Source organism: Populus alba, chromosome 15 (assembly GCF_005239225.2).
Source record: "Populus alba chromosome 15, ASM523922v2, whole genome shotgun sequence".
Classification (NCBI taxonomy): Eukaryota; Viridiplantae; Streptophyta; class Magnoliopsida; order Malpighiales; family Salicaceae; genus Populus; species Populus alba.
In genome coordinates, this window is record NC_133298.1 from 4474050 (window position 1) to 4500871 (window position 26822).

A 26822-nucleotide genomic window follows, 5' to 3' on the forward strand; every position below is an offset into this window, starting at 1 on the left:
TGCATCTCTTAAAAACATCCTGTGGGTCTCAACTGATGAAACAACAAATAGAATTCTTTGATAAATAGAGCAAATGATATCTTGAACTCCTCTAATATCATTGAATGAGAAATTAATGCACCTCAGCAATTTTAAAATTTGGTAGTAAAAACATTTCAAGTGGAAAATGTAGTAACATGTTACGCCAGCAACCTTGGTCACTCCAGCAGGTATGGAGTGTTCTCCCTCCTCTGACTTGCTCCATTGCAGTACAAGAGTAGAAGTATAGTATACTGAGCATAAATGAGAAGGCTGTGTGCTGCGGCAGGGGAGGGGAGGTTGAAAAATGGATTGACTTCTTCATGTAGACTCAAAGTTAATCCCTGTTTATTTACAGCTGCTACAAAACACAGGGCAAACAACTACATCGGACACAAGTCTCTAAGCACCAGGGCCTGTTACACCTGCACGAGCTCTTAACATCTCAGTTCTCTTGCTTCGTTCCATTACCTCCACGAGCCAGTCTACACTTTCTTTGATCCCCATACTGCAATCAAATATCAATCTGTGATGTGGTGTTTGGATGCTGAGATTGGTTATCAGATTTCAACACATTATTTTCTGAGCCTCTATTGTTCACGCAGAAATGAACCTAAAGTTCTAGCATGTACTTACCCATCATATGCTGAAACAGCTTCAAACATGTAAACCCTTTCATCCAACTTCTTAAGGTCTAGATATTGATCAAGCTCATCTGCCGATACAGAATCAGGAAGATCCTGCCATAAAATTTATGTCTAAGAAACAAAAACTTACATTTTGCTTAATTATATGCAAGATCAGCTAGCAATATGACAGTAGAGGCACAGTAGGTCATACCTGCTTGTTTGCTAGTATCAAAAGAGGGGCTCCCTGCAAGTCATCATGCCTAAGAACTTTTTCTGTTAAGACATGTTCAAGGTTTTAGTGCATCATTCTATTACCAATAGTAAGCTCTTCATTACGATTAAAACTGTGGCCATATAATACATCAGCGCATTTCCCCCCAATTTAACCATAGAATGTCACTTACCCAACTCAGATTTTGCATCTTCAAAACGGGATGGGCAAGCAGCATCAATTACATAAATCAAAGCATGTGCCTCTTCATAATATTTTTCCCAAATTGAGCGAAGACCAGGCTGGCAAGAGAAATGTGTAGAGATACCTCAAACATTGAGCATGTTGCATATACAGTGTAACACATCATATAAAACCAAAAACCAAATAATATAATCACTCTTCTAATTGAAATCTCACGTTATGTATAGCCTGTTTCTCACATAAAAGTTGTAGTAACATGTAGACAGAGCTTATGCATAATTTTCTTTTAATTAACAACAATAATCATGACATAATATATAACATGGAGTATTTTTATGATACATAAGACCGAGGATTTAAAATCTGATTCAAAGACTGTTGTTCAGCAGAGTGCCTCCATTGCAATGGAATTGGCACAACCACAACGATGTAAAAAACACTCAAGCCTTGTCAACCAAAAGAAAACCCAACCTGTGTAGATTTTAGACAGTTTCAGAAAGTTGATAATTTTTTATCAACTTTACATACCTGACCTCCTAGATCCCAAAACAACAGTTTTGAATTTTCCACTTCAATACGACCAATATTAAGTCCAACAGTTGGAACAATTCGATCAGGAGGGAGGCCTTCCAAGTTTGAGTACACTGACTTCAGTTTCTCCAGCAATGTCTACCAATTCACAAACAAAACTTGACAATAAGTGAACTCTCTGGCAACTATAGATAAATGAAGGGAGCAATTATGTAAAGCTTATGATGGATTCAACTATCAAGGCAAAAGAAAAGCATTACCGTCTTCCCAGCCTTGTCGATCCCAAGAATGAGCACATGAAGCTCTGTCTTACTGAACATATACTTCCAAAGGCCATAAAACAACGAGAACATCTCTGTGTTGTCTAATCTTATCAATCAGTTGTTCCTTCTAACATTCAAGTCTCATAAGGAACAAACTTCACAATTCTAAATTGATTCCTCTCCTGATCGTTGATTAACAATCCTGAAATACAATGAGAAACAATCCACATTACAGAGAATTCCAACTCAATCTACTTTACCCACATACCGTATCCCTCTGTATATTCACTAATAATTTGATTTAGGTTTCTAACACCACTAAGAGTTATTGAACGCATAATCAAACATCACTGTTAACAAACACTGAATTCGGCAGGCAATTAACCTTTCGACTAACCACTCTCCATTTGCTCATATTGGCAACTAAAACTTCCCTAATCTCTGCACATGCCATCATTGCAATTGTCACAAAAAGTGGCAATCCAATCAAATCGAATCACATTACCGTTTCTTTTTACTACATAACTAAAAATCTTAACTTCCATCTTCAAAAACCAGAAAGATAGATTAAAATCACGATCTGGATTTGAAAACACTAATAAGAAACTGAATCACATGTAAATCTCAAGTTCCCATCTCAAAAACCATCAAAGTAAAAGTGACCCAAAATCAAAATTGAGCACAAGCTTGAAAATTGAGAGAAACCCAGTTGCTTTTTAGCATTGAAAATCATAAAAACTTGACAAAAAAAAAAAAGCAAAACATTTTCTTTTAAATAAAATATGTTACGGAAAAAATCAAAGGCACATGCATGTAAGAGTAAGGAGTCTTACAGTTTGGTGACAATTGAAAGAGAGAATAATAATAAAGAGTAGTAGTTGCTGATGCTCTGCTCTTCTCCTGCTCAAATCTACATGTGATTTCAGAGCTTCTATCACTCTTTTTTATTTTATATTTTGTTAGCTAATTTATTTATTTATTTATATATTCAATAATCTTAGGTTATGTTTGGATGGTTTTAAAGAAGGGATCATCAAAATCGATAAAAATTATGTTTAATAAGTTGTAGTTGTCACTTCGTTTGAAAAATAGTTAAAAAAAAATTATTTTTTTATTTTAAATTAATATATTTTTAATATTTTAAGATTTTTTTTGATGTGCTGATCTCAAAAATAATTTTTAAAAATAAAAAAATATCATTGATATATACTTTTTTGAGTAAAAAGTATTTTAAAAAGCAACCGCAATCACATTACTAAACACATACTAACTGACATTAATGAAATTTTTCTTAAGTGATCTAGAATTTGAATATATTTTTTGTTATATTTTTTTTAAAAAAATATTAATGTTACTTTATAAATTTTATCATATTAAACTCTTTACTTTAGTTGAATTTAATAAATTCCTTCATTTATAATTAAATCTAAAATCCATTACTTATTATTTTTGGATTCACATTTTAAAGAGCATTTGGAAACGTGATTATACTCGTATTTTTAAAATAATTAAATTTTATTTTTGTTAAAAATTAATTTTTTTTATATGTTTTGGATTTTTTTGATGCGCTGATCTTAAAAATAATTTAAAAAAAAAAAAATATATTATTTTAATGTATTTCAGCACAAAAAGTATTTTAAAAAGCAACTTTGACAATACTCCCAAACATGCTCAATTGAAATCAGATTTTATAATAAATTAAATGACAATATAATCTTAATAAATTTATCTAATTAACTTATGATCTATTTAAAACATACTTTGATTTTAAAAAAATTTAAAACTATACTATTTTTATTTTAAAAAAAATTGAAATGTTTTAGGTTGAACTAGTAAAACCGTGTTTAATTATTTTTTGTTTTTCTCGATGCTTCCTTTCTTTCTACTTGTCCAAATTCCAAACACGCCGTTAAAGGTATGAAAGGGTAGTTTTGGAAACAGTGGGAGAGTTAAGAGATGATAAAAAACAAAGTAAAAGCCAAAACGAGCAATCAAAAAAATTGCTAGCAAAACAAAAGTCAGCAGAACATTTCACAAACAGGTACCGATCTATCTTCTCTTTCTCTCATTTTTCTTTTCATTTAATTATTATAATCACTTTTATTACTTTCTATAGTATTTATTTCCTTATTTTATTGATTGATTACCATTAAATTTACATAAATCATGCACAATCTGTCATTTTTTCTAAACCCAGAAAGAAGTTTTGAATTTTTTTTTTTTTTAATTCTAATGATCTGTTTTATTATTTAAGAGTATGTTTAATCTGATTTTATCAAGAATTTGAAAAATTTCTTTGTCTTTGTTGAATCAGGTCAATCTGTAGCTGTTTCGTAGCCGCCAAAAAGATGAAGTGACATTTTCAGTTTCCTTTTGTTTGCGTTCTTGCATGCTAGTATTCTTAATTATCTTTAATAAACAAAAAATGGGCTTTCTTTGCTTTAGTTATTTATGGATGTTTGTATTCTGATTGTAATGCTAGGAATCAGCATGTTCTTATTTAAAGAAAAATGGGTTTTGGGTTTTCTCCTTAATGATTATAGAATATAGTTTATGGAAGTTGTTTATGTAGAGTATTATTATTGGTGGGTTCTTTGTAAATTCCTGTATTTTGATTGCTCGAGTGAGAAATTGGGTTTTCCTGTTTGTTTTTTTCATAATGATTTATACCGTCTTTGCAGTGTAGTTTACATCTATGTTTTTATTTAGTCGTGAGTCGTTGTAAGATTTGTATTCATGTTGTTCATATTTATTGGGGTGATAACAGGGGAGTGAAATGGAACGAGGATAATCTTGGGGAAATTGAAGCAAATAAGCCTGTGAGGCAGAAAATCACTGAACCCAAGACCCCGTATCACCCCATGATTGATGTTGATGATGGTATGTTGATCTCTCTCTTTTTTGCAATACCGGTATTTACTTAGCATTTGAAATTTTGAATGCCCATCAATAGTACAGTAGTGTTTTGCAGGTGTTAACTCTCAAGAGTACCTATATGATGGAGTCAAGCCTTTATGATTTGAGTTTTGTCTAGTATTTCCCAAATTTTGGTTTGAGTTTTCATTTTGATTACTGGATACTGCATAAAGCTTTTTGCACTAAATTTTCTGCTTTAAAAGATTGGATAGAATTCCCTATATGCTCTTTAATTTTTGTCAGTAAAATATGCCATCTTCCTAGACACTAACTGAAGGTTCCATGCTGTTTTTTTTGTTTTTTTTTCCTATTGTAGATTCTCTTTCTCCAAGGGGGGGCAGCTTTAATGAGGTTATTGAGGATGCAATGCGTGCAGAAGATCTGCGTTCTGCATTGGATATTATGGCATCCTCAAGTAGAAACCCAACTAAACGATCTAGTGGCTGGACATCATCTGAGGATGAGGCTGATCCTATGGAACAAGATGAAGAAGGTCCATCTTTGCTCTTAAGTTTAAGTTGAAGTTTTTTTACTTTAAACTTAAACCCATAGGTTGCATAGACAACCATACAATCTTTGAATCAACTTTGTATTATTGCTTTCACTATTGTACTGGCATGCCATTATCCGGTTTTGATCACATGAAAGTGGGACTCTGTGAGAGAATTCAGAGAAGTCTGTTTCTTCTGCATTTTTTGCATGAAGTGACTGCTCTGAGTGCTTGACCCTGCTCCCTTGTGGTTGCAACTTGTGAGAATTTAGCATTGCACCAATCATTTTTATCCTGTATATTAATTTCATGGGAAGGGATCTGTGAAGAAACAGAAGGTATCGGATGCTTTTTGATCTTCTATCCTCCCTCACAATCTTTTGTTTAACAGACATAAATTTTTAGACTCCATCAATCATCTCATCAGCAACTGAAGGATGTATATGTAGCTCACACATGAGTTCTCTTTAGTTAGGGTTTCACCTTCACCATTGTATATAGCTATGATTTTCTTAGAAGCTTAAATATCCTTGATTCTTGTGCTTGCGGGTGGGGTTGTTTGCACTTTTCCCTTGTGCAAAATTGTTGCCATCTTTTTGGCTCTCTTAGTATGTATAATTCTGTAAGTGCCTCTCCTTGCTCAAGATTGCCGATCTCTGAAAATCATTGCCATCTTTTCTTTCTTTCCCTCTAATGTAGTTTTAATAGTTCTGCTTTTATCAGTTCATTTCCCAGCATGATTTTGATGGACGTTCTTTGTTCCTCCACTGTCAGATTCCGAAACGGATAGAAGTTCAAGTTTTAGGGAGCTTAGACGAGCACATTATGATGAGTTTCGGAAAGTGAAGGAACTAAGGCGGAAGGGTTCTTTCCTAGAGGACGAAGATGAGGAAGAGAATGGTGTTGAGAAGGAGGGCCCTTCATCATTAACTGCTGGTGTGAGAGATATAGAGATTGAAGAAGGTACTGCAACTTCACATAAAAATTCTTCACCTCCAGCTAATGGGGTTTAGAGGCTATCAAACCAATCTGACACTTGAGAAGCTGACAGTTTTGGCACTTTCATGGTGGTATTTTGTTACAAAACAAGATGTATCTTACCTTCCCTCAAAAACAAAGTTGTAACCTTTCCTGATTTGTATGTTTTCATGTGTGATTTTACTTGAAATTTGTAAATAGATTTTGAGCCTTGCATTGTCAATTGTCATGAGACAACTGTTTTGTTGCAGCTACACCCTTGTTCTCCTCCAATGGAAATAAACATGTGTTTTCTTTTATGGATAATTGAATCTTTTGTTGCTGTTGGCTATGGTTTTATTTGGTGTATATTATCTTGCAAAGTGCATAGGATGAGCTCAACTGACCATTTTTCTGCTGTTTATGAGGTTAGAGTTGCCCTCATCCTTTTGATGGCAAGCTTTGCACGACATTGCTATTTTAGAAGTTACTATAAGAGATGGCAAGTAAAAGATTGCGAGAAACAAAGTTATGTGGCTGAAAATTCAGCAAGTGAAAACTGAGTTTTAGTATTTAAAGTGCTCGTGTTTCGGTGATCAAACACTTGTCTCTCGCAACTGAGAGTAACCTGTGGTAACGTGAGGTCCCCCATGTTAGGGTTCGCTTTTGATAGAAGGTTGGACTGTATGGTAACGCTAGGTCCCAATTGTCATTACAATTGGAAGCTGCTTATGGGTCGTGCATTTTGCTTACTCTGTTCACTTCCTCACTCAATCCAGTCCACACACTCTTCCTGATAGATGTCCCTTCATATACTATACAACTTAAAAACAAGAATCAAAAGACAAAACAAACAGCAGAAACCAATGGGGACCGGAACCCCTTCAATGTCCTCTCTAGCCTCACAAATATGCAATCACATAGCCTCCATCTTTGCCAAACCCACTGGCCCCCACCCACCACCCTTAGACCTCATGGTCACCACTCTCACTTCCACGGCAGCCCAAAATGGTCGTGTCTTCCTCTATGGGGTTGGTAGGGAGGGCCTGATGCTCAAGGCTCTATGCATGAGGCTGGCTCACCTTGGCATCTCTACCCACTTTGTCTTTGACATGACAACCCCACCAATCACTTCAAATGACCTCCTCATAGCCTCTGCTGGACCGGGAGGATTCTCTACTGTTGATGCTTTATGCTCACTCGCAAGGTCGTATGGTGCTACAGTGCTGTTGTTGACGGCTCAGCCTGAGACAGGATCCTGTGTGAAGCATGCTAGTGTGGTTTGTTATGTGCCAGCACAGACCATGGCTGATGATAAGGGTGATGGCGATGGCGGGGAGGAGAAATCTAGGCCTTTAATGCCTATGGGAAGTGTTTTTGAGGGGGCCTTGTTTGTGTTCTTTGAGATGGTTGTTTACAAGTTAGGTGAGGCTTTAGGACAGAGCCCTGAGGTCATTCGATCTCGCCATACCAACCTTGAATGAAAAAAATGGTATGTTCTTGTTTTTTTTTGGATGGTAAATCGTGTGTTGGGGATCGAATGTTTTGTAATTTAAGAAATTACAGCATAATGAATGTTGTAAAAGTTTGCTTCCCTGTTTACTATCATGTAGTCCTTTTCATATGCCTTTTATTTCTCTTTGTTTCGAGACTGCTAGTTTGTTTTTGGGGCGCAAGCAGAAGAGCTAAGAACCCTTTAGTTTATACTGCAAAACAAATACAATCATACAAGTGGAAAGGGGGGTCTTATTAGCTTGGATTGTACTTGCTATGGAAGGAAGGCATCGAGCCAGTCAAGAGCTCGACTTCCTTGTACTCGCAGCAGGGACACACAGTGCAATACAAGGGTTTCCATGGTTAGACCAGGTCCCAGCCCAATTAGAACACCCCACTTCAAGCCCTTCCCTGTAGTGGCCTAGCCTTCCATGACAGATCTCTCCCTCATCTATCAAGTACAAGGAACACACACAAGCACTTGCTACATTCCCATACGCACTTAGTGTGTGCCTAGCAACACCAAGTTTCTCTTCTTTCAACCCAAGTTTCGATTCTACCTCGTCAAGAATTGCTCGCCCTCCTGCATGAACAGCCCAAAAAAACGAGTTCCAATCACTTGAACCACCACCAATTGGGGTAAAAACTTCTTGTAGAGCCGCATCAACGTTAATGGTTATCAGTTTATGCGCATCCTCTGATAAATGGATCGCTAACTCCATTTCGCCAACATGGTCCTCGATTGCCTGCTCCGAGTCGAGAATCATAACCTGTGCCGCAGAAACGCGTTGCAATATAGGCTTTTCTATCAACGTTTCAGGATCTGAGCCTATGATTGCTGCTCCACCACCAAAAAGTGCTTGTCCGACGAGGAAACCCACCTTATCTTCATTAGGAGAATGAAAGGCATTACTATTTAGTATCTTCATTATTGCTTTTGAGGATTGATTTATTCTTACAGGGTTTCTTTCCAGCAATTTTGAAGGCACTCCAAAATCTCCATCTGTTGAGGTTATTTCTGGCTGCCTTTGTTTGTTTTTATGGGGCGGTCTCTCTTTTTGGAGGTTCTTCGTGAATGCCAATATGCAAGCTTTAAATTATTTGCTCATAAACAGTTTCTGAGTCGAGGCATTTTCTCAAAGCTTATATAAATGTGCTGCCAATTGCAGCAAAATCACGTCAGTCTTACCTTTCTCTGTGAAGAGTTGATCCGCCTCCCATGCCGGATTATGGATTAGATCCAATCATCTCTTCAAAGTCATCATCGTGTTTACGGAGCTGTACATGGAAACTTTCCATTAAAATGGGTGCGCATTGCCTCTCGGTCACTTCTTCAAGGTTAGTGATGTACATGAAAACCTCACTCTGAACTGTTGGTTCACTTCCAAACAATATTTGTTTTTTCCTTACTATTTTGAAAAAAATTAATTCTTATTTTATTTTAAATTAGTATTTTTTATTATTGCCATATCATTTTAATATATTCATATCAAAATTAATTTGAAAAAAATAAAAAAAATTATACTACACTTAACACGACATTAGCCAGACATCATCCACCCCTCTACAGTCTTTATATATATATATATATATGCGCGCGTATCATTTTTATTTTTTATTTTTATTTATCTTCGGTTTTAATTAAGATTTATTATACATTAAATAATTAGAATTATATTTAAAATATTATTTCATTAAATAACATTCAATTTTTATCCTTTATTTAAATAAAACCAAAGCACTTTTTATAATATTAGTGATTATTTTATTAATTATTATACATGAACCTAATAGCCAAAAGTCTTTAGGATCTTTTATTATGACTAATTGTCTTTGATTTTATATTAAATAACAAGACATGATTTTTAATATTTTTACTAAGATTTTCTGTTTAGATATTGCTCATGATTTAAAAAAAAAAAAGTACATGTTTTCGTTTTAAAAAAAAAACGGATTAATAAGGAAAGTTGTTTGGACCGAAGATAATTTTAAATTATTCATGTTTTTTACTAAAAAAACAAAATTAATTGCCTTTACTTTAATTCAGAAAGCATGTTACTAATAAAAAAGTATTTTGGTAGAGAAAAATATGAACAAGGAATAATTTATTTAATAATACATGATTTTTTTAAAATTAAAATAATATAAATATCTATCTTAATAATAAAAAAACAAATAAAAATAAAAATGTTTTTGTATTTCAATCCTTGACGTGGCAGACCCGACCCCTACTGGCTCGCTGCTCCTGTCATGTTCGCCGATGATCACGAGGTCAGCAGTCAATTCAAGTGGATTGCAATATCACCACATGGTAGTGTGTGATTAGTGCGGGCATCGAGCCCCACGTGCATGGGGGGGTTTCCATCACGTGGTCTTGTAATAGCCAGGGAAAAAAATCAAAGAGCATGGACTTTGCAGGCTTGTGTCCCTGCTGGCTCAACACACGAGTCTTGATCAAGCTGTGGGTTGATTGAATATATATCTGATTAAACAGCCTTCTGCCATGAAAACTCTCTTAACGTACGCCACCCGAAAGAAAGCCCGATGAAATTACCTCCATATTTTGCTTTGCACGCTACTATCCCTTTCATTTCCTATTTCCTAAAATCAACCCAAAACAACGTTATTTTAAGTTTTTTAAATAAAAAAAAAATTGAAACCAAAAATTAAATTTTAAAAAAATTAAATTAAATTTTGAGCAAATTAACATGTCAGTTTTATCAAATCTAACCATTAGCTAAGCGAGTCATTAAATTGATCCTAGAACGTCAAGTAATTCCTATTAAATAATTGGGTTAAAGGCTAGACTATTAGATGGTGCTCCTGCTAAATCCAAAAATAAAAATAAAAATAAAAATAATAGAGATCATAAATCATTTTACTTCAAATATATAGAATCGACATCCAAAGGGAGGTCCAATTAATTATTATTATTATTATTTTCTATATAGAATGGAATGGCTCTTCCCTAATTTTTAATCCTCGTTCCACTTTCTTAATGTTTTAATCTTAATGTTATAATGAAAATGTAAAATCTTGATTGTTGTTGTGTTCTTTAAAAACTAGGGTAATATTGCTCATTGCCATGATATTCTTCAAATTTCAAGATTTGCTTGCCAATTTGGACTTAGTTTAGGAGATAATTTCTTCTTTGATATTTCTTTATTTTAACTTATTTTTTATCCCCTTCCATTTTTTTGCCCCCCCCCTAGTTTATAAAATTCAACTCTCTAGCCATCAAGATCCATACATACGTATTCCTAATTTCAAGTATTCTTCATTTGAAATACTTCCTATACACACACACATAATAATTATATTTTTTATATATTTTACATTAGATTATCGAGATAATTCGAGTCTCAACAAATATGATTTTCTCATCAACAATAATGATGCAATTGAGAAATACTAGTCGCAGTGCATCTAAAATCATGCATGGTGGACTACCCATGAAAGGAAAATCAATGGAGCATACAACTAAATTCTTGGAAACCAGGAAAGAAAGTCAACATCTCAGAGTTTGACCATTAGAAGGAGGAGGAGGGCACAAATGCAAATTAGAAGAGAAAACAAGGGCCATAACATAAACACAAAACAAAAAAATCAAACCCACCGGGAGCATAACCTAAAACTCCAGTGTTAGATTTTTATGCAAAAGGATTCTTTCTTGTCCCCCGAAAATATCTTTCTTTTTCGGTTCCAACCTTTGATCTTTTGGCCAGATATTTTCACTTACAGGCCCCCTCTATTCCACCCACCTCCTCGACTACCCTAAAACCAACCGTACTCTCTCTCCCTGTCTCTCTCTCTTAAATAAATATTAATAATTCAATCACCCCTAGTTTTCTTGATTGGGATAATTATATATTGAATTTTGGGTTTTTTTTTTTTTTTACTTGAGTGCATCAAATAAAAGAATTTATTTAATTATTTATTAATTAAATACCATATTTTTTTGAAAGGATATTTTTTTATATAAAAAACCTTCAATATAGATGGAAGTAAAACCAATATAATTATGCAATTAAACTATGAAAAAAAAACATATAAAGATAATTCAAGATGGGATTATTTGCATTCCACAATGCCTAAAATTGAGACCCCATTTTTTTTAATTAAATAGAACATAAAATTCACACACTAAATGAAGAAAATGTGAAAAAGTTTATACTAAAAATAAATATGTAGGTAAAACTCAAATACAATTAAAGAAACAAAATCTATAACATGATATGTGCTTCGTTAAAATTAATTGGGGTTTGGATCTCATAGAATTCTAGGAGTTAAAACTTGAAGGAATACTCTATTTATTCTAATTCATACAGGGAAACGAAATAAAAAAAAATACACGTGTTCATTTACGAAAGCGAGTACAAACTTTGAGTACTCTCGTGTCAACATGCGTAGCCACAAGGAGAGTTCTTAAAGAATAAAAAAAACCACCCTAAACAACGAGCTCTATATATCTAGGCATGAAACCATTGGCGAAACCCCAAAATCGCTTAAAAATTGCAACAACAGCAAGGAAAATCCCCACCTATAAATCCTTTTACCGGCCGCTGATCCCAACAAGCTGAATTTTCCGGTGGCATGGACCCTAACATGTCCAACAACAGCAACAAAAGCAACAAAACTGGACATATTTGGACAAACGAGGAACACCTGCACTTCTTGCAATCAATGGAGGCATCGTTTGTCCGTACAATGCTTGAAAACAATGGCCCTCTCCTTCGTCTCGACCGGTACTTGCCGGACAGTTCAGAGTCAACTCTTGATTTGAAATCTCAGAGAAAGAAGAAACATGGCACCCCAGGTAATAATAACAACACCCCCTTGTTTGTTAACTGCACCCGAGGTGCATTTTGGCAATTGCCCTTTGTGGATTTTAAGGATCTTGATCACTGTCAATCATGATTTGTTTTTCTTGTTTAGCTTAACTACTGGTGTAATCTTGACTTTCTTGTTAAGGATATTTTCTGTGTTCTTTGTTGGAGTTGATGATCATTGATCAAGCATGCTTGGCTCCATATCATGTTAATTTTGTATGATTTCATGTTGTGTTAGAACATGAGAGTTTCTTAATTAATTAGGTAAATACTTGGATTAATTTATGTCTTAATGATGGAATGTAAACAATGGGGATGGTCATGAAAGTGGTAAAAGAGGGACTTGAACTTGAATGATTTCAAAAGAAAATACTTCATCAGATTAAGCCTATGAAGATTGATTTGGTTCATTACTAAAAAATGGGAAAAGGTAAATAACAACAACGGATTTTCCGTTGCTAAATCTGTTGTTGATATTAAAAAGATTCTATACAAATATTTCGCTGCTAAACCGTTGTTAAATCAAGAAATGAACTGTCCCGATGCTAAAATCTTATGCTAATAGCCATTTTTTAGCGGTGGTTTGTAAGAAACTCTGAAATCAAAAGAAAATGTTGTTTGGTAGGAGAGAAAGGGGGGAGATTTTTTGAGAGGTAGTAATTGAAATAGTATAATTAGGGCGTAGAAAGATGGGAGTAATTCGTTAGCTGAAGGTGGAAAATGTGGTTTGACAAACGGTCCAAAACAAGGAAAATGTATCGAATATGCATTGGAAGATTTTTGTTGGGATGGTAGATTCATCGATAACTACTTGTTATGTTCTTTTTTTGCACTTTTGGTGAGTTAACTTTATTCTATATGTATATATTGGGTTTAGATGTTGTTGGTCCATCAAGAACAAGAATGGAGGGTAGAGTTGATAAGAGATCAACAAGGAGGTTTTCTTCCCACCATAAGCATTATGATCCTTCACAAGATCAGGTTGGTGACACCCAATTTCTAGCATGAGAAGAAAGCAATGGTATTTTGCTAGCACAGTGTTTGACTATTTGATCATGTGATCGGATGGATAGAAATCATTTCACCCTGGCCCCACTTAAGTTTAATGTTCTTATGACCATCATGATGATGAGTTATCTCTGTGTCCCAACAGGTGGTCCCACAGGCTGATATCAGAACGAATGACAAAGTTGAAAGAGACCTTCCTCATGTAGCAGTTGCACCGCCATCCATGGCTCCAGCCAGCTGATGAAAAAAGATTCTTCCTGTAGTAGTGGCCTCTTTTCTTTTTTTCCCTTTCATGGTTTTTTTCCTCCTTTTACTAGTAGCGGCTTGTTGTAATGTTGGTGTAGCATTAAAGCATGATTTGTGAGACATTATCATGTTATTAATTAGTGTATAAGCTAGCTACTAAAACATACAAGATTAATTAGGGCCATTTCATGATTAATTAGTACAAAGGTCGCTTCATGTATCTATATATATATGTGTTTAGGGGCGCGTCAATATCCCTGGCAACCTCTAGGATTTTGACAACTCTCTTGACTTTTTATTTTAGATTGTTGATTGAGTATTCGTTTGGAACGCAAAGATATTTTATGGCTGGACAGAGATTGTTTTAGGCTATTTATTATTATTATTATTATATATATATATATATATATATATATATATATATATATGTGCAGTTTTCTCTCCTTTGAGTTTTAATAGACATACTTTTACAGTAAAGGATGGGGAGTGGAGATAAAAGGGGATGGAGACAGGCGACAAGGAGAGTGATATCAATCCTCGATATCTTATTCCAACCTTATCTTTATGATAGAGTTGGTTGCTTCATCTTTTCATAAAATAATTCACGTCTAGCTAGCAAATAGTTGAGAGCATGGCACCTTAATTGTTAGCTACCTAGCTACTATATATATGTGTGTCGAGAGACAAGATCATCAGATTGCACGACAAGATCATCTTGGGGTCGCATGATGCAGTAGTGAATTGATCTGATCAGCTCCTTGAAAGCCCTTTATAGAGAGAGAGCCATGTTCTTAATTTGTATATGAACTCTTCATCCACCATTTCATGAGAAACCAGATTGGATATCTGCCTGCGTACGTGTATACCTAGCTAGGTTTAATTAATTCCATCACACACACATATATATAGAGAGATCACTTGCATGATTTGTTGCGTTTGTGGAGGTTAATTATGTGGATCCATCGCCAAATTATCCAGGAAAATAGAGATGACGAGTCCTTTACTTGCACTCTTTAATTTTCGAGCCAGGCATGGCTTAATTCCATGGTTCCACCAAATTAAGGAACGATAAATTTTATTTTTTTAATTTAATGTGGGTGTCCGGATCAGCTTGCGAGTACCTCGATTAATCTCATAGACTTTAAAGTTAACGATCATATAAACTTTCAGTGACCATCATATAAGCAACTTTAGAGCTCGAATTTAAAACTATAGAAAAAAACAAATTTTTTATCCTAAGCTCTTATCACGACCACCACCTAAATGGTTAGCGATAAATTAATTATAAAGGTGGAGTGGACGAGAGCATATATATTGCATGCTCTTTCTCCATGTGTTCTTCACTTCAAGATCACTTGCATCGAAAATCACCCATGCAAGCTTGCCACCAAAGGGTAACCTTTTTGTTTTGCGATATATAATTAATGAGCTACACACACACAAATATTCGCCCTAATTTTTTATATATAAAAAAAACATTTCTTCAAGTCGAAGGGAAGTGTTGATCAAGCAAGCACATGTCATAGCAAAGAAACTTCAAAAGGATATATATATATAGACTTGGGGTGGAAAGAAATGGAGGACTATGGCATGATCATGGTGTTGAATGATTATTTTCTTGGTTCCATCATATAATTTCCGTGGATTAAAGACTTGCTAATTTGGCAATCTAATTAATTAATGATTGTCTCTTAATTATTAGATGATTAATGTGATCATATTGAAAATAATTATTTAATTACCATGTGATATATATTGATAATTCAAATTAAATAGTGATTGTATTGAAATTATCTTGACCCCACTTCTCTGCTTAATTACTTACTAAACACTAAAACTAAAAGACATGGAAGATAAATCAATATTGCCTAAAAATGAATTTTTTATTACTAAATTTAATCTTGATAATTATTTGAAAAAGATATGAGAATACATTAGCGTGGTTAGGATCGCTTGTTTTTTTTTTACAATGTTACTAAAAGCATTTTTCTTATTATATAGTTTTGATAATTTACTGGGGAAAAAAGAGCCATTAACCAAAGTTTTTTTTGTGTAAATCTATCATTTTTTAATATTTATTTATTATTCGATTCCTAGTTTGGTTTTCCTTTTTTATTTTTCCTTTTATTTATACAAAAAGGGACGACGGCCAAAAACAAAGTAATAATTATATTAAATACAAATTAAATTGTCCTGTAATCTCTCTTAACAGATTCTCCATTATTAAAGGAGGAGAATCATAAAAATAAAGAAAATATAATTTAACTGCCCATAACTCTGCCATATTATATAACCAACGAGGGAATCCAGCTCCAATGGAATCAGTTTCAACCTAGAATTCCAAACCATCTCAAGGCCCAATTTAACTGCCCATAACTCTGCCATAGTATATAAAAAATATTATACAAGAATACTCTTAATATTAAAAAACAATTAATTATAAATAAATATTTAGCATCATTCCTCTCATAAATCCTCGAATCTTGAACCGCGAAATAAGTCTTAAACAGTAAAATATTATTTAAAAAAATATATTATTTTTTAAAATATTTTTTATTTAAAAATATATCAAAATAATATTTTTTATATTTTTTAAAAAAATTTATTTTAATATCAACACACATATAAACATCCAAAAAATTATATATAAAAACTAATTTAAAATTTTAAGTTTTTTAAAAACTCTAATTGAATTATTATAACACCAAGTCATTTGAATACTTTTTATAAGTTATCTATTTAGAAATAGTCAAGTAGGTTTGATTTATTTTTAATTTTTTTTAAATAAAATTTATTTTTTAATTTCATTAATTTAATATAAACAATTTAAATTTAAATGGGGTACAAACATGCTTTCAATTAATCAAATTGAAAATACTTTTTTCAATTTAACTGCTCCTTCAGGGGGGAAAAAACCTTTCGCCAAAAACCAAGCAAATAAGATGAAGACACATCCGCATTGCGGGTCCCCATATCCTTGGCTGATGAAAGCAAAGGCTAGCAACTGCCAAGACAGGCACTTCGTGCCCTTTTTATCAATTTGAATTTAATTTTTAAGATATTTTTTAAATTATTTTAATATAAAAAAATAATTTCTACCCTAACTTCAATTTCAAGCACAATATATCCAAACAGACCTTAACAGACCCTAAAAAACAGCTTTGACATCTTCACCAACAAAAAAACCTTCCATTTCCTTAAAGCGCACGCACACTCTCTCTCTAACCTCAAAAAAGAAGAAGAAGCAAAATGCTTCTCCAATTGTTTCAGACATACAAGATTCCAATACTCCAAGCCACACTCTCAATCTCACTCTCATTCCTTCTCACATTCCTCAAAGTTCCAATCTTTTTCCTTCAAGGCCTTTACACTTATATCCAACCAGAAAATCTTGGCCAACAAAATGGTGGTGGTGGCATCAAAGCTGCTATTAGAAGACCCTCTAGTTCAGATTCAGGTTCTGGGCTTGACGGGTATCAAAATTTATCTTCAAAAACTAATAATGCTGAGTTCAAAAGGAGAAACTTTAAATCCAAAGAGAAGTTAGAGTTTGATGAAAATAAAGCTCAGATCTTTAGATTGAAGCTTGATCAAGGTCACCTTCAAACTAGACTGTATTTCGGTGATTATTGGTATTCTTTTGTTTACTCCTTTGTGGCTCTTTCTTGTTTCTTGCTTTATGAGTACTCTAGTGGGGTGAAAGATTATGGGGTTTTGGTTAACGGGTCTTTGATTCCTGTGATTTTATCATGTTTTGTATTGTGTAAAGTATTTGTTTCTCTGGCGAAAGTCTCATTCGAGAAATCTGCATCTAAGAAGTCTGAGAAGCAATTGAGTTTGGTTTTTGGTGTTGTGGGGTTTGTTTTTGGGCTACTTGTTTGTTCTGGGATTGCCAGTTCTGTTTTTTACTTTGATTTTGGTTCTCTTGATGGGTTTGGGAGGGTTTTTGTTGCTGTTTTAATGGGGTGTTTCGCGGGGTTTTTGTACATACCTGCTGGCAAGAATGCAAGGTCATTTTGGATTGGAACGGATCAGATTCGATCTAATTTATCAATGATTTATTGTGGATGGTTTGGTAGAATGATTCTGTATGCCAATTATTTGTTGGGGGTTTTCGCGGCATTGCTTTGGATCAATCCGTTTGCTCAAATTCTTTATAGCAAGAACGCAAATTATAGTTATGGAATGTATTCAAATGGTAGCGTTGGAGAAGCCGAGATGTTAGTTGGGAATATGGGATTTACAGAATCAGATTTCAATAAGTTTAGGCTTTGTTGCTTGTTGCTATCAGGGATCTTCCAAATTTTGGCTTTAAGACCAAATGTGCAAATGTATTTGAATGAAGCTTTGCTATCTTGGTACCAAAGATTACATGCCAGCAAGATACCAGATTTGGATTTTAGTAGAGCCAAGGTGTTTCTGCACAATCACTACCTATGTCTTGCAGTTTTGCAGTTTTTTGCCGTGCCGGTACTGGTACTTGTGTTCCTTAGCTTATCTCAGATTGATGGGGACTCATTTAAGAAATTCCATTTGTGGTGTGATTTCATTCCTTGCACTGCTTTTGTCAAGGAAGTTACTTTGTTCATGGCATGGTGGATTGTCTTTGTCTGGGCAGCTTTCACTTCAACAAGCCTCTTCTTTTACCGCTGGGGCACTTTGTATGTTTCTTGATGACTTTCATTCTTTTGCGATGGTTTTCAATGCTTGGCCCTGGACTTAATTTGAGTTAGGAGGGTTTCTTTTCTGTAACAGATACTGCTCTCTTTAATATTTGATAGTATTTTCAGACATCTTGCTCCTTACTTACTCTCCTCCATGTATCCAATTCCATTCATTGTCTTCTTTATTTTTTTCTCAAATGGAAGGCCGAGTGGGCTCTTGGCAACAAAATAGGGTAGCCTTCCACATCCCGTGATCCCTTCCACTTATGATGTGAGTGCCAAGTGGTGTCTGATCTCGTCGCATTCAGCAGGACTAACCAACCTTGGATGGAAGCAAAACAATAAAGACAACAAATACAAAGAAAGATAGAATTATGTCGGGAAAAAAAAATCCTAGATGAACAAGAAATATATAACAAATTCTGAATGGTAACTTTGAGCTTAATTTGGAGGTCTTAATGACTTTCGCGCAGGATATAACCTCTAGAATGTCTTAGCTGCTAATTTCAATCCAAACTAAGAACGTAGACATCTCCTCCTATGTAGTTTTTTTATTTTTTAAATGAATTTCTGGATGATATCATAGATGATAGAGATTTGCATAAATTAGAGCCAGCCCAGAAACTGAGGTGCTTCAGATAGGAAAGGCAGTCCAGGCCTAAACGATGGGAAACTGAATTATATTCCCCGTTAGTATGGGTAAAGTGAGTTTTGGATAGCTTCACCAAGGTCTAGAAGATCATCAACAAACTGCCCAAAGCAGGAGCATCTGTTTCTCTCTTCTGTAGTCCATGCATTGATTGTTGGGAATCTGTCTCCAGGTAGACCTGAGTGAGTCCATGCTGCTGAACCATGGACCATGAGTACGTTCTTCTCTTTATCCATGAACCATGATTGTTGAAATTCCTACTTATGCATATCCCTATATTTTGTTGCTATTTGTACTTCAAAACACTCGCCTTTGCCAGCCGTTCTTCTCTTTTTCCATGGATATCAGTTCACAGAAATCTAAAAGAAGCGGGATAATGATTTATTCCTTGCTGCAATTCTGTACTGTGTTGAAGGGATCCGATTTTGAAGGATTAGTGAGTGGAGTTTTATGCCTGTGGGAAGCTCCTTTATGCATTCTTCGGTGAATCTGCTGAATGTCGAGTCTTGACACTTCACTGTTGTGATTGCCAAAGTTTAAATTTTCAAGATACAATGACGATACATGCGATATTTCTATGTTACACCCAGCATTGCCTTCGTCCATTCAAGCGCAGCTGGAGATGCTAAAAGCATCGACTTGGCGTTTTCTCAACCAATTGTTCACTTCCGAAACTGTTTGATCTTCTGTAAAGGACAAGTCCCCGATCACTACAGTCAATGATGGAATTTTGAGAAGTTACATTTTCTCTGCCATCTCTAGCCTACAACCAGAACAAGACTCCTGAATTCCAACAAGTAAAGATGCTCATCAGGATATAGCTAGGGTTAAAAATATGAACCAGTAGAAATAGGTAAGAGTATGTGCCTCCTATCTTGGACATTCTTGTTGTTATCTTCCTCAAGAAAGTGACTTCTCACAACATGTTGCAAAGAAAAGGTTGTCTGATTAAGATTATTAGATAAAACAGAGGAATGTCTACATGAAAAGGATCCCTCTTCTGGAATTCAGGAAACAGCCCATAAAATCTTGGCCCTTCTCATAAAATAGAAAAGGGAAGGGAAAAAAAAAAAAAAAAAAACGACCGGTGGAGATTGCATCAGGAACAAAAGGTTGCCATTTTGTTAGGTTTGTGGATCATGCCATATCACTGAATTCATAAGTTGCAATCTGACAAAAACGTAGTTGCTAAGTTTTTTTTCTTTGGGACATCTCAAAAACATAGTGGTCATGTAAGTTTTATAGCTGTGTGACCCGGTTCAAGTCTGGTCCAGTTTAGAGCTCTGGTCATTAAATTATCGGGTTAATTTTAGAGTTGCCAAGTCAATTATTTTATTCAAAACAATATTTTTTATTTTTTATTTCTTGGAGATAACTTGAATATTTTTTATTTAAGTTTTATTGAGTTAGTCAAATTATTAATTAATCTATTATATTACTCAGATTTTATCAGGTTAACATACAAAATGGTTTGAAATAAAACTCAACTTAGACCAGGCTTCAAGTAACCGAGTTGACTTATCCAGCCGGGCTAAATTTAATAAATATGTATAATATACAATAAGGTTGGTTGATGCACAAACAGACCATTACAGTTTGTTTAAAGATATGACCGAAAAGAATTTTAGTTCAGATGGATGAGAGCTTTCCAATATAAATGATCGGATTAAAAATGTTATAATAAATAAATTAGTTTTAGAGGTTTGATGTTGTTGACAATAAGGTGATAAACTCGTCCAAAATTGAGAAGAATTAATTATAATTTATTGATAATGAGTTAAAAAAAGGGTCTTCAATCAACCCTAAAATAAAAAAAAAATAAAAAAATATTGTTTAAATAAAAAAAAAAATCAATGGATTTATGACTGGTTATAAATTTCTTTTTTTGCCTAACATCATAGAAAAAAAAGAAGAATAATCTTTGGGCGATTCATCTTTGGAATTTTCTAAAGGACAAGAACGAAGACTTATTGGTCAATTAAAGAGAGCAATACATAGATTGCGTAAACATATCGATTTCTTGGTCATCAGCAAAATTTGAAACTAAAACAATGTTGTGAGCAAAAATCATTAGCAATATATCGATATCAACATCTATGCATTAATTAAGTGAGATTAGATTTTATTCTTTAATAATCTCAATAATATACTTCCAATTCTAATAATTTTGCAGGAAAAAAAAACTAATGTTTAATTGGGACCTCGATGTTGGACGTCAATTAAAATTGGTTTTTATTTTTGAATAATCTTGAAATATAATTATGATTGTAGTATTTTTTATGAAGGGCATCGTTTTAATTTAAGTGATGCTAACTCATTTTTTACCTAATTTTTTGATAAATTTTTAAAAATTCCAAAAAATTAGTAAAAAAAAAAGAAAAAAAAACCAAAAACAATGCTATTGACGTCTTTGCATCTATTACAACGTTTTTATGCCTGATATCTGAGACTAGTTAGAGTTTTTAGTAGTTAAAATACTAGATGACAATTCTTATTCTCTCTTTATACTTATAAAAGATAAAAAAATCTTTGTCTACCTTATTTTTTTATTTACAAATTCATTCCAAGAGTGGACGAAATTATTGCGACGCCGTACACCATGCAACATTAATAATAATGTTTATATAATCTTAAAGGTTGTAATTTAATTGGTCAAGCTATAAGTTTGTTCTTTATAAATCATCAATTTAAATTTCACAAATTTTAAGGTTACTAAAAATTTATATAATCATTAACTTTAGGATCCGTAAAATTAGTTGAGCTACACAGAAGCTGACTCTGATACCCATATTAATATATACCGATAATAATTATTAATCGAGATCGAATTTTAGTTACTGAGGGAGGATTATTATTTGTCGCCAGCATTTTAACTTCTTTTTATAAAATTATAGGATCGAGCAGTGTCTTTTAAGCAGTTTTGGGTGTATCAAATCCTGTTAGATGAAACGTATGCCATGGGCACTGTGAAGGGTCTGGTCAAGAGAGGAGATTCATTAGAAATTGTTTTCCAAGTTCCAAAGTCTGCTTTTTTTAATATTAATTAAAGCTAATTCAAAGTCTTTGCCTAGGTAGGAAAAAAAGAAGAAGCACCCCTTTCCACATTTACGCAAAACTATGATTGTACTTAGTATCGGTATTAGGATAATATTTGTTTTTTTAAAATATTTTTATATATATTAAAATGAATATTTTATTTATTATAATTAATATTTAATATTAATATATGAAAATGATTGATATATATATATATATATATAAAATAAACAGAAAAAAAATATTTTTTTAGCATTTAGATTCTACATGTTTTTTATTTAGAACATTGTTTGTGTGTGGTATTATAATGTAGGGTATTTTTTTAAAAAAAAATTAAAAAATATATTAGAATGATTTTTTTTTATTTTTTTTACTCACATTAAACTATCAAAATCATCTAAAAATATTTTAAAAAATATTAATTTAATACTTTTTAGATAAAAAATACTTTAAAATAACCAAAAAAAAAAAACAAGAACCCACTTTCTTTTATGATAATTGTTGTTTTCTTCTTACACAAATCATAAATAAAATGGTATTTTTGAATCAGTTTTCGAATATTAAGATTAAATTTAAATACAAAAGTTTTTTAATATAAACTATTTAAATTCAAACTTGTGAATTCAAGAGAAAAATTATTATGAGATATACTTAGTCTATTATCATGTTTAAGACTAAGCATATTAACAAATTTTTTTTTTTATGACTTCTTGTGGGTTAGGAGAAATATATAAAAATGACTTGCTGATTACACCTGGAATTTCATATTGATGATATATTAGATTAAAATATCAGAACAATTTCATTTAAAAAAATCAATTCTTGAATAGACTGAAGTTAACCATTTACCTCGGGTTGGCTTTTATAAATATGAGTGAAGGGAAAAAACAGTTTCCATTTTAAATATTAAATAAAAAATAAAAAAAATATTCTAAAGGTAAAAACAAAAAAAAAATTAGTTACCTTAAAAAAACAAAAAACTATATTTTAAATTAATGGGAAGTTTCTTGAAGAGACAGAGTGTACTTCCTTGTTTTTTATACAAGAGTTTTTTGTTTTTTTAAATAATAATAAAAAAATTAATAGAGTAACCTAGTTATTATTTTTTTTGAAAAATTAATCCATTTAGAGCGTGTTTGACAGTGTGGTAACGGTTGCTTTTCAAATAGCTTTTCGTGCTGAAATATATGACAATAATGTTTTTTTATTTTTAAAAAATCATTTTTGACATCAACACATTAAAACGATTCAAAAAGTACAAACCGCACTCAATTTTAATAAAAAAAAAAATAAAATTTTACAAAACGTAAAAACACATCACAAACACTACCTTAAACGAGTTGCAATTACTATCTACAATTTGTTTCAAATTAAAAAATCAGATATCTTCTTTCTTTCTCTCTTTTCTTACAATCCCTCTCCCTTGCTCCTCCCCTTTCACCATCGATTAAGATCTGTCTCTCCGCTATTAAAAAAAACCCTTTATAGCTTTGAAACACTTCTCTTTCTCTATCAAAACCCGCAACAACTAAGCTTTTTCTCTCTCTATTAGCAATGGGTGTTGGATTTCCCGGCCTAACCAATCACCACTGATTACCCTTACCATCTAAGCACATTTACGAGTATCTCTAACCCATCCATGAGCGATTCAAGTTCATCCATGAGTTGTTAAGATGATAATGATTATTCTCTAACCTATATAAATATTATAGACTCGATTTCGAGTTGAATAAAATAAAAAGATTATTAGATATAATTATATATTATTGTATGTTATGATAATTATGGATGGATGTATAATTTGTTTAATTTTTTATTCAAATTTAATGTTATATCATTCACAATTAAATATATTATATGTTATTTATATAAATTGTATTTTAATAACAGAAAACTGGTTATTTATGAATATACAAATTATTGTTTTTTAATAGGAAATTGATAACAGCCCAAATCACAAATACTACATGTGAGAGTTAAGTCGCATAGAGCTTCCTCGCATATCACAAATATATCTGCAACACTTTTAATTATACTAAATTCCTAATTATTTTTCTATCATCTGTTACTTTATAAATTATTTTCTTAGTTACCGAAACGAATGTTCTTTCCACCCTCTCTATCTCTGTCCCTCCATTAATTCCTTCACTCTCCTCTCCTTCCCTTCCATAAAAAATCTCCTCAACAAAACCGAACCTTCTCCACCTTAACTAACGGAGATGGCGTCACCGTTACCGGTGGAGCAAAACAGCGGGGAAACTCCAACATCCCCACTAGCAGCAGCAGCTGGAGGAGAAACATCAAGATCAACACCAACACCATTTCTGACAAAAACATTTAAAATAGTAGATGATCACACCATTGACGATGTGATTTCATGGAATGAAGATGGTTCCTCTTTTATAGTCTGGAATCCAACCCTTTTCTCCAGAGATTTGCTCCCTAAATTCTTTAAGCACAACAATTTCTCTAGCTTCGTTCGCCAATTAAATACTTATGTATGTTTTATTTTTTCTAAATTTTTGCTAGGAAAAAAAAACCTAGTAGAAATTAGGCAAAGTTTTAATTTTATATTTAATTCTTCTTTTGGGTTTTTTTTGCAGGGATTTAGGAAGGTAGTACCGGATCGATGGGAGTTTTCGAATGAATGTTTTCGCAAAGGAGAAAAGAATTTGCTGTGTGAAATACAAAGGAGGAAACTGGTGGCTGCACCGGCGGCGCAAGTGGTGGCAGCACCGGCGGCGGTGAAAGTGATAAAAACGTCGTCGAATTCTTCATCGGATGAGCAAGTAGTGATATCGACGAGGAGTTCTTCGCCGGGGTTGTCATTGGAGTTGTTGGATGAGAACGAGAGGTTGAGGAAGGATAATGTGCGGTTAAAAGGGGAGTTAACGGAGATGAAGAGTTTGTGTGGTAATATTTTTAGTTTGGTGTCGGATTTTGAGAACTTGCGAGAGGAGGAGGCGAGGAAGGTGTTGGATTTGTTGCCGATGAAGGAGGAAGGAGGGGATGGAGCGAGGATTTTTGGGGTGGAGGTTGGTGTGAAAAGAGGGAGGGAATTAAGTGGGGATATGGAGGTGGAGGAGGATGGGATGCAATTGCGGTTGCGGCAACCGGGTGGCGGCAGTAGTGACGGGGGTGAAGATTGAGGTGAACGGTAGTCGAAATGAAGATAGATAGTAACGGCGGCACGGTGGCGGTGGTGAAGATGCACCGCATCATGAATTGAACAATGAATGCCTCAAGGTATAGTTAATCAAAGATCTAATGAGGCCACGTCTCTCTCCACGCCATTCAAACTGCGTTCCGCCTGAAAAAACATCTTTTTACAACACAGCATTACTGTGTAGATAAACAGACACACAGTAGAACAGTTACAATGTATGTATTAGATGGAGATGGAGATGATCCAAGGCAAAATGGAACTGAACTGGTTTTCTTCTATCTTCCATCTTCTATCAGCTTGACCTACTCTCCATTTAGCCTGTTACAGATCCTATCCTCTGATTTTGTAGAATCTATATATTGTTTTTATTTTTAAACATTTAAAATAAGTTTGACTGCACTTCAAAACGGTGTTTTAGAGCACTAGAATTGCGGCAACAAAAAATTGTTGCGGTACAAAGAAAGCTGCTGTTCTAAAGAAAAAACTCCGTTATCAGTCCAGGCAGGGCGGCACAGAGTGCAAAGCATGAGCCCACATGGTTGAAGGAGACGAATGCTTTCTATGTTGAAATTTCTGATCCATGGTGGGCGTTGATTCTGGCTGGCTTCGGTCAACAAGTTGGGTTGTGGCTGTGGTTGTATTGATGGTTAGAAACAAAAGATATTTTGTTCAGACAATTATGGCATGTAAGTTACTAATGTTATTAAAAACAAATTGCAACAAGCTTATGAAAATCTCTAAAATGAAACTTAAAAAAACTTGTTTTTGAGTTTTTGACATAAGATCCAAATATAACAAGCTTTTATTTGATATTTTTTAAAATAATACCGGTGGTAACAATTTTGAAAAAATAATAAATGTTATAAAAGTATTTGAAAAATTTAACAGTTTGAAATAAGTATTGTTTAGTTGTAATTTAAAATGGTTTTATGTAAATTAATTAAAATTCACAAGAGTAAATTTAAGATTTTATGAAAATTTAATGGTTAAGAGATGAGATTCAAGATTTGAGGATAGCAAAAAAGAAGAAGAAGAAGAAATGAGCTGATGTAGCATTAGAAATAAATGAAAAAAGAGAAAAAGGAAAAGAAATAATATGGAATCCATTAGCGGAAAAAAAAAAAAAAAAAGGGAAAGAAAGAATATGGGATACATCAGCACTCTATTATCAACACATCGATTAATTTTAGATAATAACAGTTATAATTATTATATCTGACTCGAGATATTATCCAAATAAGAGTTGGATTACGGATAAAATAACATCATTTCAATAAGTTTCAAAAAAATAAAAAAAATTTGAATAAAAAAATAATATTAAAATTGATTTAATTTAATCATTTAGGTCCCGGGATGACTTGTACTAAATCAATCTCCAAGTTAATCTAATATAAAATATTGTTCAAGTTAAGCTCTTATCAACAAATCACTAAATCAATCCGCTAGACCGGTTAAAGCTTCATATCGGATCAAAACAACCATTATAATGGTTTTCAAAATATATTAGAGTT

At 33.3% G+C, this 26822-nt stretch overlaps 7 protein-coding genes across 12 annotated transcripts; 5 read left to right on the top strand and 2 right to left on the bottom strand.

The window, feature by feature from the left end:
- Nucleotides 1-36: 36 nt before the first annotated feature.
- LOC118056431 (uncharacterized) lies at nucleotides 37-2845 on the bottom strand. Of its 2 annotated transcripts, none has more exons than XM_035068645.2 (7): nucleotides 2690-2845; nucleotides 1854-2058; nucleotides 1591-1731; nucleotides 1052-1160; nucleotides 859-920; nucleotides 655-758; nucleotides 37-526 (listed from the first exon to the last, which is right to left on the bottom strand). In XM_035068645.2, exons 2-7 carry the CDS (start codon nucleotides 1944-1946, stop codon nucleotides 421-423), a joined length of 615 nt encoding a protein of 204 aa, XP_034924536.1. In that variant the 5' UTR covers nucleotides 1947-2058; nucleotides 2690-2845; the 3' UTR covers nucleotides 37-420. The 2 variants fall into 2 exon arrangements, with proteins under 2 accessions (XP_034924536.1, XP_034924535.1); XM_035068644.2 differs by having other exon boundaries at nucleotides 37-565.
- A 934-nt stretch (nucleotides 2846-3779) lies between these two features.
- Nucleotides 3780-6546, top strand: LOC118056432 (protein phosphatase inhibitor 2). Of its 2 annotated transcripts, XM_035068646.2 has the most exons (5): nucleotides 3780-3897; nucleotides 4171-4209; nucleotides 4624-4736; nucleotides 5089-5265; nucleotides 6037-6546. In XM_035068646.2, exons 2-5 carry the CDS (start codon nucleotides 4205-4207, stop codon nucleotides 6273-6275), a joined length of 534 nt encoding a protein of 177 aa, XP_034924537.1. In that variant the 5' UTR covers nucleotides 3780-3897; nucleotides 4171-4204; the 3' UTR covers nucleotides 6276-6546. The 2 variants fall into 2 exon arrangements, with proteins under 2 accessions (XP_034924537.1, XP_034924538.1); XM_035068647.2 differs by lacking the exon at nucleotides 4171-4209 and having other exon boundaries at nucleotides 3824-3897.
- A 486-nt stretch (nucleotides 6547-7032) lies between these two features.
- On the top strand, nucleotides 7033-9177 carry LOC118056434 (uncharacterized). 4 transcript variants are annotated; one of them, XR_012168078.1, is made up of 3 exons: nucleotides 7033-7711; nucleotides 8675-8724; nucleotides 8883-9177. XR_012168078.1 is itself a non-coding variant. In XM_035068648.2 (2 exons), exon 1 carries the CDS (start codon nucleotides 7086-7088, stop codon nucleotides 7701-7703), a length of 618 nt encoding a protein of 205 aa, XP_034924539.1. In that variant the 5' UTR covers nucleotides 7033-7085; the 3' UTR covers nucleotides 7704-7711; nucleotides 8883-9177. The 4 variants fall into 4 exon arrangements, 2 of the variants coding, with proteins under 2 accessions (XP_034924539.1, XP_073261038.1); XR_012168079.1 differs by having other exon boundaries at nucleotides 8897-9177; XM_035068648.2 differs by lacking the exon at nucleotides 8675-8724.
- Nucleotides 7696-9030, bottom strand: LOC118056435 (chalcone synthase). The gene is given in 2 exon segments (XM_035068649.2): nucleotides 7696-8162; nucleotides 8164-9030. Coding segments are annotated over 2 exon segments (654 nt in total). The 5' UTR covers nucleotides 8643-9030; the 3' UTR covers nucleotides 7696-7987.
- A 2978-nt stretch (nucleotides 9178-12155) lies between the features above and the next one.
- On the top strand, nucleotides 12156-14149 carry LOC118056436 (uncharacterized). Its single transcript, XM_035068651.2, has 3 exons — nucleotides 12156-12529; nucleotides 13420-13523; nucleotides 13696-14149. The coding sequence occupies exons 1-3, from the start codon at nucleotides 12307-12309 to the stop codon at nucleotides 13789-13791; spliced, it is 423 nt and encodes a 140-aa protein (XP_034924542.1). The 5' UTR covers nucleotides 12156-12306; the 3' UTR covers nucleotides 13792-14149.
- A 2787-nt stretch (nucleotides 14150-16936) lies between these two features.
- On the top strand, nucleotides 16937-18585 carry LOC118056437 (uncharacterized). The gene has a single exon (XM_035068652.2). The coding sequence runs from the start codon at nucleotides 17046-17048 to the stop codon at nucleotides 18468-18470; it is 1425 nt and encodes a 474-aa protein (XP_034924543.1). The 5' UTR covers nucleotides 16937-17045; the 3' UTR covers nucleotides 18471-18585.
- Nucleotides 18586-24146: 5561 nt separating this feature from the next.
- Nucleotides 24147-25718, top strand: LOC118056438 (heat stress transcription factor B-2a). Its single transcript, XM_035068653.2, is given in 3 exon segments — nucleotides 24147-24643; nucleotides 24749-25273; nucleotides 25275-25718. Coding segments are annotated over 3 exon segments (855 nt in total). The 5' UTR covers nucleotides 24147-24364; the 3' UTR covers nucleotides 25326-25718.
- The last annotated feature ends 1104 nt before the right edge of the window (nucleotides 25719-26822 follow it).